The sequence below is a fragment of the Odocoileus virginianus genome, chromosome 15 (assembly GCF_023699985.2).
Source record: "Odocoileus virginianus isolate 20LAN1187 ecotype Illinois chromosome 15, Ovbor_1.2, whole genome shotgun sequence".
In the NCBI taxonomy this organism is placed as follows: domain Eukaryota; kingdom Metazoa; phylum Chordata; class Mammalia; order Artiodactyla; family Cervidae; genus Odocoileus; species Odocoileus virginianus.
The window spans coordinates 7,236,320-7,254,555 of record NC_069688.1 but is presented as its reverse complement, the minus strand read 5'-3'; the positions used below and the strand labels follow the sequence as shown (position 1 = coordinate 7,254,555).

Sequence of the window (18,236 nt, the reverse complement as noted above, 5' to 3'; positions counted from 1 at the left end):
AGACTGGTCACAAGTCCCATGATGAGAATAAAAGGAGGTGGGAGGGAGTCACTAGTCCAGCGCTGGGTCATGTCATGATCTGTGAACCCAGACACATGGCAGAAACATGCTGCAGAGCGGGTGGGTCCTCCCTCCAGGTATGAGTCTGAGCCTCCCTCTACTTCTCCTCAAGGGTCCTAGCGGTCCAGCCTCCCACTCACACATTTAAAAATCCGAGCTCAGGATTGAAAACCTGGCAAGGTGCAGTCTGTTTCAGAAACCCAAGTAGTGACCACAGGCTTGGAGGACCCTAGATGCAGCTGACATTGGCCAAAATGACCAAAGTTTCTAAGCCCCAGTTGGCTCATTTGCAAAAGGAGCCTGGTGACACCGACCACCCAGCCTGTCTCCAAGGGCTTCTGTGTTAAAATCACCAGGGATGCCTGCTGGAGATGCTTCAACTATTCCAACGCCATTAAAATTGTTGAGGCCTTCCCTGGTGGCTCAGCGGTAAAAAAAACCTGCTTGCAGTGTGGGAGAACACAGGAGATGTGGGTTCAGTCCCTGGGTTGGGAAGACCCCCTGGAGAAGGAAGTGGCAACCCACTCTAGTATTCTTGCCAGGAAAATCCCATGGACAGAGGAGTCTGGCGAGCTACAGTCCATGGGATCTCAAAGAGTCAGACACGACTGAGCGACTGAGCACACAGCACGAAACAGATGAAGGATGCAGGACCCGCATGTCCACATCCCCCACTGATTACAACCTGTCTTAACATCTGAGAACCTCTGACTTATTTCACAGGGTGCCTGTGAGTATTAAATCAAACATCAACTCGTATTCCAGGAGCATATTGGATGTCCCATAAATATTCATTTCCCTCTCCCTTTTTATAGGTGCTGGCCATTGGAGACGGAATGTAATTTTTTTCCCTGAAGACTGTCATTTAATTTCTCACTTCTGAGAACACGAAACATCTCTGGGCCCCCAGAGGACTCCGCCAGCTGCTTCTTTGCCTGCCCTTTCCTACTGTCCAAAGTGGTCTGGGGGTGAAAGGCACGACTATCCTGGCCTCCAGGATGGCCAGGCTAGCCCATTGCACTCACTCCTCACTTCCTCAGCCTCTGACACTGCTTCAACATTGACTGGACCTTCTCTTTCAGCCACTCCACACTGCCTAGCTGGAAACCCTGGGTGACATCCTGAGGTCATCTGGGGAGCTTCAAAAAATAGTGGGCTGCACCCCGTACCTGCCTCCTCCCCCTGGGATTATGATTTAATCAGCCTGGGGATGGTCTGGGCATTGGGATATTTTAAGCTCTAAAGAGTCTAACATGAGGCCCAAACTGAGAACCACCACCTCCAGGACATTGTCCAGGAACCGTGAAGGCCGCGGGCACACATACAGACCCGAGGAGGGGGTGGTGAGTCATGCCCTGAGCAGTCAGCTGAGCGGCCACTTGCCTGAAGAATGGAAAAGAGACGACTGATTCATAGAACCTCCACGTCGCCACGAGATCAATCCTGTTGGGGTTGGTAGCATAGTACCTCCAGGCGGCCTGGGGAGGAGAGACGAGGGGTGGGAGTGAGCTGAGGTCACCCAGAAGGTCACACGGAATTCCACAACATTGAAACAGGAAGCTCCGGATACCTACGGGTTCAGTGTGCACTGAGGTCATACCCAGAGTAGCCAGATTCTTGGCCTTTTGTAGCTCCTATGGGAGGAAAAACCTCCTTGACCTTATCATCTCAGATGGAGAAAACCGGCGTAGTAGAGGGTGGGGTGGAGAAGTGAATTACCGTGGAGAGGGGAATCTGGGTATAAGGGCCCTGAGAGGAGCAGGGGCTCCTCTTGCTGCACGATTCCTTGAGATTTCTCAAGTAGGTGCGAAGACAGACAGTCTTTAGTGCCACTTCTGGGTGCAAAAGACAGTCTGGCAGGTGAGGTTTTGATTCGAACACACTAGATCTTCGGTATACTGTGATGGTTTGGGGGTTGGGGAGGATAACAGGGCAGACTCTTAGAGACCAGAACTGACTTAGAAACTACACAGTGCAAGATAACACCATACCCCATCCTGTCTCAGCCCCACAGCGACGCTCACTACAACTGGAAGCAGTTTCATGAGTAGGAGGTCATGCAGACGGTCTGTCCCAGGCAGCCAGCCAGAGCCAGAACACTCTACCTTCCTATTCCCTCTGCTCCCAACAGCCCATAAAACCACGAAGCAGGAACTCTCTCTGAAGGAGAAGAGGGAACACTGCCCCTCCCGCCATCTCTCACTATTGTTACTCAACTCCCAGCCCAGGGTCGGGGAAGTGAGAGGGAGGAACCGCTGGCGGGAGACCAGCAGCCGCTGTGGCATGGTTGTCTACTGGGTGGGATGAACGGTGAATCGGTCAGTATTTTGCACACATGGGCATCTCTCCCTCTCTGGACTTACGAGCTCTCTATCACGAGCAGACGTAAGGGCCCACACCTCCTTGCAGCTGGTTGGCTACGCACCTGTGCTCTAGGCTGACTCTTCATTGTGGGTTCCCCGTTCAAGACTGTGGTGAGAAGTAGAAGGAGAGAAAACCTAGTGTGGACCCAAGTCCAGGCCAAGCTCTCCACTCCATCAGGGGTAAAACAGCTGATGGGTGGGCTCCTGTCTGAGTCCCGTGTCTAGGTTTGGCCTGGCTTAGAACTTGGATGGGAGAGTGATGGGATGGTCAATTTCAGGACACACAGAGTGACTAGTCAGAGAGACAAACCATAGCAACACCCAGAGTCGTGGCAAGCAGGCTTGGTCCTGGGTCCATCCCAGGTCACAGCGTGCCCATTCCTGTAGAAGCACACGGACGCACGAGTGCGCGTGCGCACACACACACACACTCACACAGAGACACATGCGCACACATACACACATACACACACACAGACATAGACACAACACACACACATATACACATAGACACACACACATAGACAAACACACATACACACAACACACACACATATACACAACACATACACACACACATATGCACATAGACACACACATATATACACATAGACACACATAGACACACACACATACACACAACACACACACAGACACACACACATATGCACATAGACACACACACATAGACAAACACACATACACACAACACACACAGACACACACACATATACACATAGACACACACATATATACACATAGACACACACATATAGACACATAGACACACACATATAGACACACACATACACACAACACACACAGAGACACACACACATATACACATAGACACACACACATACACAGACACACACACACAAACACAGACGTAGACACACACACACCACACACACAGACACACACACATATACACATAGACACACACACATAAACACACACATATACACATAGACACACACATAAGCACACACATACACCCACACACAAACACAGACGTAGACACACACACACACACAGGCACAGATGCATGGCCCCGTCCAGTTCAGCCCCAGGCAGACAGACCTGGATAAGCTCAGCAGCGGGCTTCCTCCTTTTCTCAAAGTGCTTCTGACGGTGCTGCTCCTGCACCTTGAGCGCTAGCCCGGACCCCAGGATGCCCTGAAGGGAGAGGTCAGGCCCTGAGGTCAGCCCCCCAAGACTCCCCTGGAGCCCCACCCCGACTCTCAGGCCCCAGTGATGATGCCGAGCGAAGGGGAGAAGGAAAGATCCCTTCTTTGTCTTCCAGGGAGTGGGGGCTGGGTTAAGCGGGGCCTTGAAGTCAGGGTTCAGTTCCGGACTCTGCCACTTCCAGCAGGGAGACCCTGGCCGGCCTCTTCTCTGCTGCATCTCAGTTTTTTCCACAGGGAAGTCAGATAGCAGCGCCCACCTCACAATTCTGTGAGGAAAAAAATGAGATAGCGTAACAGGGACTGCCTAGTAAGGAGCAGGAGGTGCAACGGGTTCCCAGTTAATATTAATGGAACTTAAAAAATATTCCAGTCACTTGAATTGTCATGTGAGACTTTTACTCTGGCTGGCACTTCTCCGAATTGTGACCTGTTTTGATTTTTAGGTCAAACTCTCACATAGAGTACATGGTGGGGGTGGGGGGGCACACCCCTTTCAAGCTGAGAGAGAATTTAGAGACCATGGCCCATGCTCATAGCCCCTCATCTTTTATGGATAAAGAAACTGAGAGTCAGAAAGGTCGTCTTCCCAAGGTCAAATAACTTAGGGAAAAACACTGGACGGCTGCGATTGACGAAGGGAGGGCTGCAGTGAACGAAGAGCCTCAGTATCAAAAGGATAGGAGGCGAAGGGCGGGGAAGAGGGGTTGTTATACCGGGAGGTTCTTTTCAAGCTTTGTGATTAAGAGCCAGGCTTGAAGGAGCAGGCCTGGGTCCCTGGCTCTACAACCCAATAGCCCTGTGACTATGGAAGCTTAACTAACCCAATGAAGCCTCAGTTTCCTCATCTGGAAAATGGGGAGAAACGCACACCAAACTTCAAATGTTTTTACAAAGATTAAATGAGACAGTGTAGGGAAAGCAGTTGGCATGAATCTAGTACACAGTATTTTCAACAAATGCTGTATATTATTATTGTTGTTATGACACCAATGGGCACTGAGCTTTGGGGAAGTTATTCTACCAGGGATCAAGAATTTGAGGGAAATGCATTTTTTACACAAACGAGAAGATGACAGGGCAGAGAAGGGAACTCACAAATATAAAGGACTCACTATGTGCACAGAATACGGGGGTGAAAGACATAATCTCAGCCCCCAAGGGGTTCACAGTCTCCCGGGGAAGCAGATTTGGAATCTGAAATCCCAGGTGGGCTCAGAAATGCTTTTTCAGAGCGATACCCAGAGGATGGAGTGATGAACTCAGCCTAAAGAAGGCAGCACTGAACTGGGTCTGCAGGATAAACAACAGGTCCCTGTATAACACAGGGAACTATATCTAATATCCTGTGATAAGCCATAATAGAAAAGAATATTTAAAAAAAGAATACGAGCTCAGCTTTGTGCTCTGTGATGGCCCAGAAGGGCAGGATGGGAGGGAGGTCCAAGAAGGAAGGGATATATGTAAACATATGGCTGATTCACTTAGTTGTATAGCAGAAAGTAATGCAACATTGTAAAGCAATTATACCCCAATTTTTAAAAAAAGGATGCCTATATGTAGATGTGTCACTTTGCTGTAAAGCAGATGTTTACAACATTGTAAATCAACTATAGCTCAATAAAAATTTTTTTAAAAAAGAAACTCAGTCTTGAAAGAGGAGCTGGTGTTTGGGGGATCACTCCTGGCAGAGAGCCGTGCAGCCGGTGGCAGAGAGACAGGAAAGCATGACACGGGGACAGCTATGGAGTTGACGGGGCTGGAAATCAGGATACGAGAAGGTGGAAGATGAGGCTGGACAGCTGAGCTGGGGCCAGGCAGTGATGGATCCTGCCCATCATCGAGGGAGAACAGTGAGGGCACTCACGGCTGGCAGGGCAAAAAAGGAGACGCCGATTAACGAAAAGGTGGCTGCGATCAGACGGCCTTCCCACGTTTTGGGCGTCTTGTCTCCATAGCCAATGGTGGCCAGTGTAATCTGAAAAGAGAGGCGTTCAGACACGGGGCTTCCCTGGGGGAGGAAGTCAGTGATGTATCAGCTGACTTTACCCATAAGCCTTTGTACCGACTGGGGCACTGTCCCGTTTAGAATAAGACTCCAGTGGGAGAGAAGGTACTAAAGACCAGCGATCTTATATAGGAGCCTTGAGACCACATCTGCTTCTAAGTTAAGGATTTCCTCCCTGTAGTCAGTCAGTCAACAGATATTTCAAACATTGCAAACATGTGTATCTGCATATACATTCATGCATATGTTTGCAAATGTGTGATCTTGTGTATGGACGGCCATGACTCTGAATGTATGTGCTCCCATGCATTTATTTACATGTATTGTGTGTATAGGTGTGCGTGTCTAAAGTCTGGGCCCGTGTCTGTCCAGGTGTATGCTGATTACTCCTCTGTGCATTTACACTTGTAGGTTATCAGCACACGTGCACTTATGAACATGGAAGGCAGGCTACTGGAGTAGTTAAGTGTGGCCTCTGGAACCCAAATGCTTCAGTTCAAATCCCAGGTGAAGCACTAAGTTGGCTCAGAGATCTTTGAATTAGTGACTCAACCTCTTCAAGCCTCAGGTTCTCCAATTTAAAAGCAAAAGTGTTAGTTGCTCAGTCGTGCCTGACTCTTTGCGACCCAATAGATTGTAGCCTGCCAGGCTCCTCTGTCCATGGGATTCTCCAGGCAAGAATACTGGAGTGGGTAGCCATTCCCTTCTCCAGGGGATCTTCCCAACCCAGGGATCAAACTCAGGTCTCCTGCATTGCAGGTGGATCCTCTACTGTCTGAACCACCAGGGAGCTAATAATAGGAGTTGTTTGCACTTAAAATGTGTTTATAAATGTAAAGTGCTTAAGCAATGCTTTAATACCACATGCCCAATGGGGCTGGGGCCATGTGTCTCTAGGTGTGTTTGAGGGTCTGGGTATATACACGTCTGCATCTGCCACTGAGTCTGCCCAGCACAGCCTGGCTAATGACAGGTAAAGTCCCTGGGTGACTGTGGGATGCAACTGATCAGAGCCCTGACTTCTGGGGAAAATTCCCCCTTCCAAGGGCCCACCCTTCAGGGTGCGTCTCCCAGGGGGAGGTTCATAAATGGAGGTGCTCTCCTCTCCCCCGTGCTGAAGAACACAGCTGCCCAACCCCATACGTCCACATCACGCCCTCCATGTCCTTCCATCCCTCCAGCTGACCCCCACAGAGCAGCCTTCAAAGTGGTGACTCACCAGGCCCCACCACAGGGCATCCGCGTAGGTCTCAAATTCCTCTTTCATCTCTTCTCCTTGGGCATCCACCTCCGGCACGTCTTTCTCAACCAGGTAGACAAGAAATGAAGAAAGGATGAGCGTCAGGAACCCGATGTACCAGGCGGTGATGAGCTCCTGTGACAGCAAGCAGTGGACAGGGAAGGGGTCACTGGTGGAGGCTGGGAGGAGGTTGCAGGCAGGCACCCTGGAGCTGGAGTGCAGGTTTCCCAGCTCTGGGACACGGGCAAGTTACTCACCTTCAGTGATCCTCACCTCCCATCACTGCAAGATGGGGGTCAGTACTGTGGTCATTGTTTCATCACTAGCAGAATGAGGGGATGGTTCTAGAAGGAGAGGGAGAGCCCTGTGGTCACTGTATCACAGCTCAAGAGGCTTCACGGGGAGGGGAGAAGGCAGGAGGGATGGGCCGCTGCCTCAGAGACAAGGCTCGGGACTCAGGAGACCCTATGTTATGTGGGATTGGGCAGAACAACGATAAAGCTCTTTCCACCGGGAAAGTGACAGTGAGGGGGAATTATCCTGGCAGAGGGGACAGAGCTGTGGACGGGGACCCAGCCCGGCCACTTACTGTGTGACTCTGGACAGATGACCTCTCCTCCCCAGCCTCAGTTTTTTCATTTTATAAATGAAGGGCCTGAACCACGGAGTTTCAAGAAGTGCCACAGATACTTCAAATGCAGATAGGCATTTTTTATACAAGTAGTCACATACCGATTTAAACCATATTAGCATAAATTAAACATAAAACCATTATTTCGTGGATATGATCACATGATAGACTGGGATATCCTCGAAAATAAGAGTGAGCTGATTTAACGGAAAAATGTTAAGGGTGGTAACGGTAAGGGTGGTACAGAGACATGCCAAAGATGGGCAAACCGCTGAAGTTTCAAACACCCTGACCGTGACAATCCCTGAGGCACTTTCTATGTCTCGCATTCTATTCCAACTCCAAGGGTTACCCTGGTAGGTTAGGCAGAAGAAAGTCAAGGTCATGGGCAAACACAGTCTGGAGATTGGGCCTGACATTCCTGCTAAATCATCACGGAGAATGAAGCCATTCATATCGACAGAGTTCATCTATCCGACCGTCCTCGGCCAATCAGCTGGCCTCTGGGTCCATCGCATCTCGCTGACATGGCTGCTTCCAGCATCCCTCTGGGCCTTTGCTCACATTGGTCCTCTGTCTTCCCAGCCCCTCCCTGGGGGACCAACCAGAGAGCACCGAGTCACCTAAGACTCGTGTCATCTCCATTACGAGAGCTTTCTGGATGTTTGCTCCCCCAACTAGAGTGAGCTTTCATTTCTAGCTTTTTTTCCCTTCTATGTCTTTATCATTTTCTAAACAGATGTTAAGTCTCTATTATGCTCATTCACTCATAGGTCTGACCTTTGCCACAGCATCACATGCCCGGCGCACTTGTGTGAGTTCACAGCAGACAGAGGTTAGTTGAGATGCTGTAGGCAATCCAGCAGCCCTTCCCCTCCGTGTGTGTCCACTCCACCGGCGTTTGAGAAGGAAAGGATGAAGTGGACGGTCCTTCCCCAGTCACGAACCTTTCACCCTGTTGAGTGTGATTCCAGTGTGACTACGTTCTTTCATACGCTCCGCCTCCAAATGCTGAACCAGAGAAACAGCTGTCTGTGTGCGTATGGAAGTCCCGGCTGTGTGGATGAAGAGCTGGCACAGTGGTCACCGGGGAGGGAAACGAGTCCCCATTCTGTGCCTTGCAGCCACTCAAGGGCCACTCAGGAAATTCTGACGACGCAGCGTTCGCCAGCTGCTCCACGGCAGTGGCCGCTCCCCGACGTCCACGGGCTCCTGCACACGCCTGAGCCCCCCAGCAGCCAAGTGGCAGCCGATGGTCTGGGGTCCAGCCCAAGGGAGTGATGAGGGCTACTTCCTGTTAGGTCCATTCTAGAGGATGCTCACAGGCCCACTTCCCTTGCCTTGGTGACTCAAGGCTCGTTTCCAAGACAAACCAGGACCACTCGACCCACATCAGACAAGTGTGCAGGAGAAGACGCCCACATTTTTGTGCTAAGGCACAGAGACTCCAGGGCTCATTTGTTCTGGGAGCAGAGTCTGACCAATCTCAACTTCAGTAAGAGCATTAAAGTCTTACCCTGTGTGGGCCCCTCAGCTCCTCATCTCTGAGTTTCTGGGAGAGTTAAGCATGGAACTTGGCCCAGAGAACACATTTTTTGAATGAATGAATGAAGAAATGAATCGGTGTTTGTTCATCAGGTTCAGAGAAGGAACAGGTCTAAGCTCCTGCAGTTGGTAAATGCTGGATTCAAACTCAGGCAAGCGCTTATACTTTCTGAACACACTGCCTGCCCAGGAAGTGAAGGCCAGCCCTGGAGCCACGCTGGGACTCAGGGGCAGTGAAAGGCTGAGGCTGGTCCAGTGGGGACTGCTGGGGGGAAAGACGGGGCACGGAGCTGGCCACGCAGTCGCTCTGTCTGCCTTCGGTCTCCTACTGCAGACCTGTGATTCTGTCCTGAAGTTCCACCCCTCAGCCGCAGTCGTGGGGTCCGGCGGTGGCATGGGCCATCTTTTCCCAGGAATTGCATGGCAAACATGCAACTGTCATATATTCTAATCTGATGGAACATAGGATGAGGACCTTGCCCAGCCATTTTTAGTCCTGATTTCCACCAAAGCTGTGAATCAGCTCAGCTGCATGGATACAAGCTTAGGTGTTGCTAACATATCCTCTGATAAAAGATAAAATAGGGACTTCCGTGGTGGTCTAAGTGATTGAGACTCTGTGCTTCCAATGCCGGGGGCATCTGTTGGATCCCTGGTTGGGGAACTAGGGTCCCATATACCAGACAGCATGGTCAAATAGTAATAATAACAATAAAATAATGAAATAGTTCAGGTGAAGAAAGAACTCTCTCACACACACACACACACACACACACTGTCTCCCTGAGCCTGTGGCCAGAAGCGGAGCAGACACGGAATAAAACATGTATAGGAAGAAATTGAATTTTCAGATGTGAGACTCTAAGTGTTTTAAATTTGTATTTCATTTTCTTTCTGTATTTATTTGTACTGTTTGGGATAATACATGCTACTACTAATGAGCACTGATTATTCGCCAGGTACTGACACGTAACTTGGCTCATGTGAGCAGCCAGAAGTATTCACATTTTAACCACTGAGGAAGCTCTCATGAAAAGAGAGCAGCATTCTTAAAGTCTTAGTCTCAAAGGCGGCAGGGCTGCCATTTGCACCGAGCTGCTGTCTGACTCTTAAGCTTCCATTCATCCTACATGAGATGCTGACATGTCTGGGTGTGCTCCTGAACTGGAGGAATCCAGGAGCTTTGCAGGGGCATTCTGGGCTTGCCCAGGTTGGGGGGCAGGTGCTGTTAAGACTTACAGGGAAAACTCAGAGCTCCTCAATGGTAACTCAACCCAGGCTCTCTGCTTTCCCTGTCGTTCCCCAGAAGCCAAGTTTGAGATGGGGATTTAGGAGCGTGTGAGGGCTTCCCTGGTGGTTCAGATGGTATAGAATCCACCTGCCAGGAGATGCAGGTTCGATCCCTGGGTTAGGAAGATTCCTTGGAGAGGGAAATGGCAACCCACTCCAGTGTTCTTGTCTGGAGAATCCCATGGACAGAGGAGTCTGGCAGGCTACAGTCCAAGAGGTCACAAAAGTCAGACATGAGTGAGTGACTAAGCAACAACCGTGGTGACTGAGGGCGGGTCTGGGGACAGAGGGAATGAGGGAAGCAGACAGGGCGGAAGAAGGAGCTCGGCAAGGGTGTGCTCCGCGCTGGAGCCCCCCTCAGCCTGATTCCACGGGAAGCTCTGGAGCTTGAGCCACCCCACAGGGCTGGTCCCGTCACCAGACAGGTCCGGGTGTCAGTGAGTCACCGGCTGCGGGCCTCCCTGATGGGGGAGGCGGAAGCTGAGAACAGTATAAGCCCCTGGGCCGGGCAGCTCTCCTGTGCTTCTCCAGGGGAGGGACAGCTGGGAACATTAGCAGCCAGCTCTCAGAGCAGTTAAAGGGCTGAGTACATCCTCCCAGGAACGGGGGCCTGCTCCAGGTGCCAACTGTGTACACCGTACCCACTAGGGCTGGCACAAGAAGATGCTCACTCAGGGATGAAGGCAGCTTTCACTTTATCCCCTGAAGCACGGGTCCCCGACCTCCAGGATCTAATGCCTGATGATCTGACGTGAAGCTGATGATTTAATAATAATAGAAATAAAGTGCAGGATAAATGGTAATGCAGTTGAATCCTCCTGAAACCACCCCCATCCCCGGTCCGCAGAAAAACAGTCTTCCACAAAACTGGTCCCTGGTGCCGAAAAAGCTGGAGACTGCTGCTCTAAGGAACACGCATCTCAGGAGCTCTTTGCTCTGATTTCTCCTGAATTGGCCTCTGAGTGTTTTTTTTCCCTGCCACTCAGAGGTTTTCCTTCATTTCTCCAGGGTCCAGCCAAGGCAGGGATATTGAAACAAAGTGGTACCAAAGGTTTGGGCTAACCACAGGAGAGACACAGCGCAGGTCCGCTCCAGACACACTGGCCTTGCCCTAGGTTTCACTCCTGCTCAAGCACATGGAAGTCTGGGCCAAGCCCCACTTGGCCTGAGCTTCTCATCTGCCTTGTAGAGGCAAGAGCCCCCACGACAGGTAGCAAACCACTGAACATGGGCTCTGAAGCCAGACAGCCTGGGCAGCTCACTTCCTCTTTCCGTATCTGCTTCCTTATCCCCGAACTGGGGTAAGAATAGTGCAGATCCTGGGGCGAGCTAATCTGTATCAAACACCAAGTTCAGGCACTGTGCTTCTGGCTACATGATAACAATAGTGACCAAGCCACCACAGCTAGGCGCTGAGTGTGCTTTAAGTCCTTTCACCCTATGAGCTGAGTGCACATTATTCCCGTTTTATAAATGCAGGAGAGAAGACCCAGAGGTGTGTGTCAGTCACTCAGTCATGTCCGACTCTTTGTGACCCTGTGGACTGTAGCCCGCCAGGCTCCTCTGTCAGGGGATTCTCCAGGCAAGAATACTGGAATGGGTTGCCATTTTCCTTCTCCAGGGGGTCTTCCTGACCCAGGAATCGAACCCGGATCTCCTGCACTGCAGGCATCTTTACCATCTGAGCCACCAGGGAAGCCTCCAGGGGTTACCGGAAGTCTCCAGAGTCACACTAGTAAAGTTTAGATTCCAACCAGCCTGGGTGACTTCCTTCCACCCCACGCTGCTTTGCATTAGAGGCAGCGGCATTATCATCCCTGTGTTGGAAAGAGGAAAACTGAGGTCAAAGAGGGTTGAGTGATGCGGCCGGTGTTGTTTGCATCTGGTCTACCTGTGCCGGCATGCTCCACCGCCCCACCACCATCAGTGGTGGCAGGACCCTCCGGGGACACCGTCTGGGAGGGGATGCCGTGGACCGGAAGCGGGTAGGAAGGAAGCAAGCCCCATGGTCCGGGGGCTTCTCAGTGGCACTTACTTTGCTGTGGGCGCAGATGGCCGAGCCCAGGAGCTTCCAGGTGCCGCCCCTCCGGTCCATTCGCAGCATCCGAAGGATCTGCAGGAAGCGCAGGCTCCGCAGGGACGTGGCCAGGACGTTGCCCTGGTTTCCCACGGCAACCACCGGCACTGAAGCGATCAGCACGAAGATGTCTGGAAAGCGGGCGGAGGGTGGCAGGTGAGAGAGGGAAGGAGGTAAGGCCAGGGTGCAGGAGCCGTCATGGGCACTGTTGCCCACAGATGGGCAGGTGCCATGTTAAACCGTGATACTGAACAGGTATCCTGCGTAGGATACATGTTCTTCTGAGACAGGTGACGAAACAGGAGCTCTGAGTGTGAACCCCTTTCCAGGGCCGTGTAGCCGGATGTGGCCAAGTTGGGATTGGATGCAGAGCTCCAGTGCTCACTCCAATCCCAGGGAATTGATGCTCCAAGACCCTCCAGGGGCGGTCCTTGCGGGGGGGGGGGGGGTCCCTCTCTGGCTGAGAGGGGATCGGAGCTGCCCAGGTGGAGGAGGGGAGGTCTGAAGCTCAGAGGCTATTTGACTGTGGGTTTCCCCTTCCTTGGTGGCTGAGATGGTAAAGCGTCTGCCTGCAATGCCGGGGACCCGTGTGCGATCCCTGGGTCGGGAAGATCTTCTGGAGGAGGATGGCAACCTCCTCCAGTATTGCATGGCAACCCACTCCAGTATTCTTTCCTGGAAAAATCCCATGGACAGAGGAGCCTAGTAGGCTACAGTCCATGGGGTTGCAAAGAGTCAGACATGACTGAGCGACTTCATTCACTTTACTTTTACTTGCCCCTGCAAGCAAACCCTGAGAGGGATGTGGCTGTGGGTGACTGAAAGGGAGATGAACTCAGGAAGCAGAAGGGAGGGGAGAGGGAGGCAGGGGAAAGGCCAGGGCAGGGGTCTTGTGGGGGCTGCTGCTGCTGGAACCTCAGAGCTGTAGGCAGAACACCTCCCGCCATCGTCCCTCTGAAAGATGGGAGCTGGGGTCTCTGTCCACAGGCTCCTGGCTCCTGCTGGCCGCGGGGGTCATCAACATCCCACACTTCTGAGCTGCACTGCCCAGTGACCTCCCTCAGGTTCACAGAAGGCCCCGCGGCAGGGTGCAGGAAAGCATGGGACCCGCCCCAGAAATGGGGGGCTGCTGTCAGGAGGTGACCCGGAAACGTCCACCAGAGCTGCAAGCAGAGGCCAAGGGGGTGAGGCAGTTCTCAAAGGGCCAAGCTGGCTCCTGAAGTTAAACGGTCAAAGATGGAAGGAAGAGGGCCCTGGTCTCTTTCTCATTCCCTTCAATGCTCCTCCCCCCAACTCCAGGATCTATTATGTCCTGCACTGCAGGGGACTAGCAAGCACAAAGGATCCCGTGATCCAATAAATTAGGAAAAAAAAATCAATTAAACAGGTTTTACTACTGCAGGACTTCTCAGAGCCTGTAATGTACTAATATGTCCTGTGGTTCTTTCACTTTTACCAGTGAAGTCCAGCCTTTCTCGAAAGATTTCAACCACAGAACTGTTTAGTTTGTTCTATTTTTGCAAGGGTATCAGGGTACAAGGAAGACACCTGGAATGTTTATCCAATGGGCCAAGTCCAAGCTTCTGAAAGCCCTCTGTGACCCAGCCCTAGGGAACCTTCTAGAAGCATGTGTGATTTTCTGAGTTCACGGTGGTCTCTCACATCTCCATACCTTTGTTTGCGCCAGCCACCCTGCTCGGATTAGGCTCCTAAATCCACACCAAGTATCTCTGCCCCAAAAACCTGGCATCCTTTCGACCATGTCAAAGCGTCTCCCAGATGTGCCTAAACTCTGGGAAAAACTAGGGGTCAGACATCTGGATACCACTATATCTATATGCTTGGTCAGGCTTCTCTGTCTAGCTGTGCAAAGATAGCCACTTTTCAGGTTTGCAGAAAATAAAACAAAACTGAGACACAGGGTAAATATGATGTAAGTCTATGACCCTCTGACACAAGGACAGCAAATTTCAGCCCAGACAGACTCATCCACAGTGACACGGCAGGGTCTGAGCTGTTTCAAATAAGGAGGACACGATACACGTGCACAGGATAACCACCTCTGGTCAAACAGAGGAAAGCAACTCTTCCCATGAGGGCCATGTTACGGGAGACGTTAGATGAGCAGAAGAGAAAATGCAGCAACATCAGGAAAGAAGCCAGCCAGGATGGTGGAGGCTGAGGACCAGTCTCATCTCCGAAGAAGGGACAGGAGGGGAATGAAAGCTGGAGCTCTCTCACGATCCTAGAATCCTGAGACTATTCCATAGGAAATGCTCCTGTTCTGGTGGGGCCTGGGCTCCATATACTAGGATTGCTCTAAGTTGGCAGGGATCTCAGTTTGGACACTGTCAATCTCAAAGTGACCTCCCTCATGCCCTGCCCACACACACACACACACACTTCTGGTCAGCATTGGATAGGTCACCCCAAAGATGAAAAAGAAGTCAGCTTGACACATTATTGACCAGAGACGTATTAACACATCTTTTGTTATCTGAACATTATTGATCAGAGATGTTATCAATATGCTTTTAGACAGTGATACAATTAACACCATTGTGTGAAGTTGTTAGAGCTTAAAGTTGAACAAAGGTTCATTATACAACTTATATTGTCATTATCATTCACATTTTGCTATGTTAGGTTTTAGTTCCAACACTGTGTATATTATAAATGCAAATTTATTACCATAAAATTTTCAAAAATGATGCATCATGAAGTTTTGGGTGAAGAAGAATTTTTTGGTGAGTTTCATGCAGATACTTTCTCTGACTATCTGAGCGACATATATACCAGTGTCTCAGAAGATGATAGTTCTTCAGAATATAGCTCTGATTCAGATGATGTGAATAGTAGACCAAAAAAAGACTAAAAAAATCTCAGTGACTGATTCTGATACAGGAAGTGAAAATGAAACACAGTGCTGGAGAATGCTTCTTTGCTTCTCTACATAAGAGTAGACTGAAGACAACATTTCACAAACCTTAGAAGACTTTACAGGTGTATCAAGGGTAACTATTGAGTATAATGACGCACAAAGTGTTAGTGAAATAACAGAATTAATTTTGGCTGGCCAGAATAAAAATCACCAGCCACAGGCACCAGTTTCTGCAAAAATCCCCTGGTCAATAATGAGTTAAGATGTGAAGGACAGACAAGGAAAAAGGAAGGCAAAGGAAAGTTGGGGGTTTGATAGACTGAATGTTTGTTTCCTTTCAAATTCATATATTGAGTCCTGTCTCTTGGTGTGATGGTGTTGGGAGTGGGGCCTCTGGGAGGTGAATAGGTCTTGGGGGTGGAGCCCTCATGAAAGGGATTAGCGCCCTTAAGAAAGAAAGACATTCCAGAGAGCTCCCTTGACCCTTCCTCCTTGTGAGGACACAGCAAGAAGACAGTGTCTATGAACCAGGAAGAGAATTCTCACCAGAAACTGACACTGCTGGCACCCCAATCTCAGACTTTCAGCCTCCAGAACTGTAAGAAATAAATTTCTGTTATTTATAAGCTACTCTGTCTGTGGTATTCTGTTACAGCAGCTTGAACAGACTAAGACACAGGTAGAGAGTCAGGGAAGGAGGGCAGAGGAAGAGAGAAAAAAATGTGGAAAAAATTAAGCAACTGAAAAGTTCTCCAAAATTGCACGTGTGCATACACACACACAGCCCCCTACCTGCATTCAAAATTCTGAGCACTAGACAAAAACCTCAGATTTCCAGCCTCAGCAGCAGATGGGAAGAAGAAAAAGGGCTTCAGCTGACAGTGAGGGTGGTACTGTCCTCAGTGTGAGGCAGCCTGCAAACCTGGCAACTTAGTCCCAGGTGATACAGAGGGAAATTGGCAGCTAAGATAGAGCAAGGGTCTAGCTCTTCCTCCTTGGGCTGGCCATTCACACCAAACAGGGCTGTATTCAGTCCTGGGGGTCAGTTTTCAACAGGGTAGTGAGCAAGAAGCTGCAGCTCAGAGGGGAGGGTCTGTGATGCTAACAAGATGGGATGTAAGATGGGGTTGAAGCCACGAAGCACATCTTTCCTGAGGAAAGGAGACTCTGCTGGAGTGGAGAGGAGGAACAGAATGGTTGAACTCAAATATCTGAAGAGAGGCAGAAGAGTTAAGATGGAATGAATAACCTTGAGAGGTGGTGAGCGCCCTGTGACTGGAGGTTTGCAAGTAAAATCTGGGGTACCACGTAAAGGCTGCTGTGAAAGGAGCTGGAGCAGCAGACAGGAAGGCACGTTCAGCCAAATGCTCCTGAAGGTTCCTTCCAGCCCCGATATTCTATGATCCTCTAACTTTAACTGTTTCTTGGAATTTGAAGATCCAAGAGTCCTAAGCATCCCTGCAGGCAGATTTCGTCCTGTCTCTGTATGATTTTAGTAGGATCTTCAGATGGGAACCTAGGTGGATTAGGGGTGGAGGTGGGTTCTATCCTGCACCAATAGGGGTGTGTGAGAGCTTCCACCATCTCTGCTATGAAAATGCCTGCATCCAGATGGAGGGGTAACCGTGACACATCCCCAAAGCAACTTTTGGGTCAGGACACAGCAATGTGGGGTTGCCACCTCTCAGAAGCGCAAAGTGCTAGATTCTTGCAGACCTGGGTGTTAGGATAGAATCTGCTGCTTACTCCCTGTGTGACTGGAGAAGGACTCAGAACCATGAGCCTCAGTTTCCACCTCTGTAAAATGGGCATCATGCGATCCTACAGAAGTAATTCTCAACCAGCAATGGTGTCACACTTTCTAGCTCCACTGTAGCCAATTGGAATGCAACTGGCAATTGTGGCTTCACAGGGACTGGGGATGTGCAGTGTCCTCCAATGGCTGGCACCTTTGCATTCCAAATGCCGAGAGTACCCCCCACCCCACCCCCGTGAAGAATGCCTGACCTGTGGACTCATTCTAAAAAGAAGCCACTGGGACAGGAATTCAGTACCTGCTGGAGGGCTGAAGGAAGTGTGAGATGCGAGGCCGGCCCCCACCAGGTTCAGGGTTTCCCAGACGAATTGTGTCGGCGGCTTAAAATTGCCTCTGAGAAACAATGCACCCAAAGAGGGGACCGAGGAGCCCCTGGGCTCGGGGTCAGGGCTCACCCAACATGCACAAGGGCTTTCTGGCAAACTTCAGTCGTCCCCGCCAGCCTTTGTATCGGCAGCAACAGCCGGCAGCCCAGATCCTCAAAGCAAACTCGGCTCCGAAGATGAAAATAGCAAATGTTTCCTGCGTGGAAGAACATATGGAGAGACGCTGATTAGCTGGGACCCAGTTGTCCGGAACCAGCGATTTCTGTTCTGAACTTCTGAAGAGTTGGATTTCTGTGGTTGCCGGTTTGATGGGCGGAGGGGTTAGGACAAGCTGATCACCTCCATTCAGGGCGGGGCAGCTCCTGTCTTCACTCTGATGTGCTAGCTGTCCTGAACATTAAGTCTTTTTTTCCTACACTTTTTTTTTTTCTAATGGATCATTTCTTACAAATTCCTTTAATGTACTAAAAAGCCCCTAAGAAGTTCAGTTGAGTTGAAAGGAGAGGAATTGATGGAATTGTCCACAAGTTGTCTGGCCCCTGGCATTGCTAAGTGTGGTCAGTGGTTATTGAGCACAGCTCCTGGGCCAGGAATCACGAGGGGTATTTTATAATATTACCCTCATCTTATATTTTGAGAAACCAAGGCCAGGGAAGGAGTGGCTGAACAAATGTTTCAAGGTCAAAAGTGGCCAAGAAGGAATTCCAGGCAGGTCATCAGGCTCAGAGCTCAGGTCCCTTAGGGTCAAATTGTGCTACTCTCCCCCCCCAGGACACAGAGCCTGCTCCCTTCCTCCCAGGCCTCCCGTGCTG

At 50.4% G+C, this 18,236-nt stretch overlaps 1 protein-coding gene across 2 annotated transcripts in view; it reads right to left on the bottom strand.

Moving 5' to 3' along the window:
• Positions 1–18,236, bottom strand: part of KCNQ3 (potassium voltage-gated channel subfamily Q member 3) — a 300,304-nt gene that overhangs the window by 34,328 nt on the left and 247,740 nt on the right. Inside the window, exons 3-9 of one of the 2 annotated variants that reach the window (XM_070476996.1) lie at positions 17,494–17,620; positions 12,360–12,532; positions 6,838–6,993; positions 5,478–5,588; positions 3,507–3,602; positions 1,635–1,694; positions 1,444–1,538 (exon numbers count right to left, since the gene is read on the bottom strand). In XM_070476996.1, coding sequence (XP_070333097.1) covers positions 1,444–1,538; positions 1,635–1,694; positions 3,507–3,602; positions 5,478–5,588; positions 6,838–6,993; positions 12,360–12,532; positions 17,494–17,620 — 818 coding nt within the window. The remainder of the gene's footprint in view (positions 1–1,443; positions 1,539–1,634; positions 1,695–3,506; positions 3,603–5,477; positions 5,589–6,837; positions 6,994–12,359; positions 12,533–17,493; positions 17,621–18,236) is intronic. The other variant, XM_020879812.2, reaches the window with a different exon arrangement.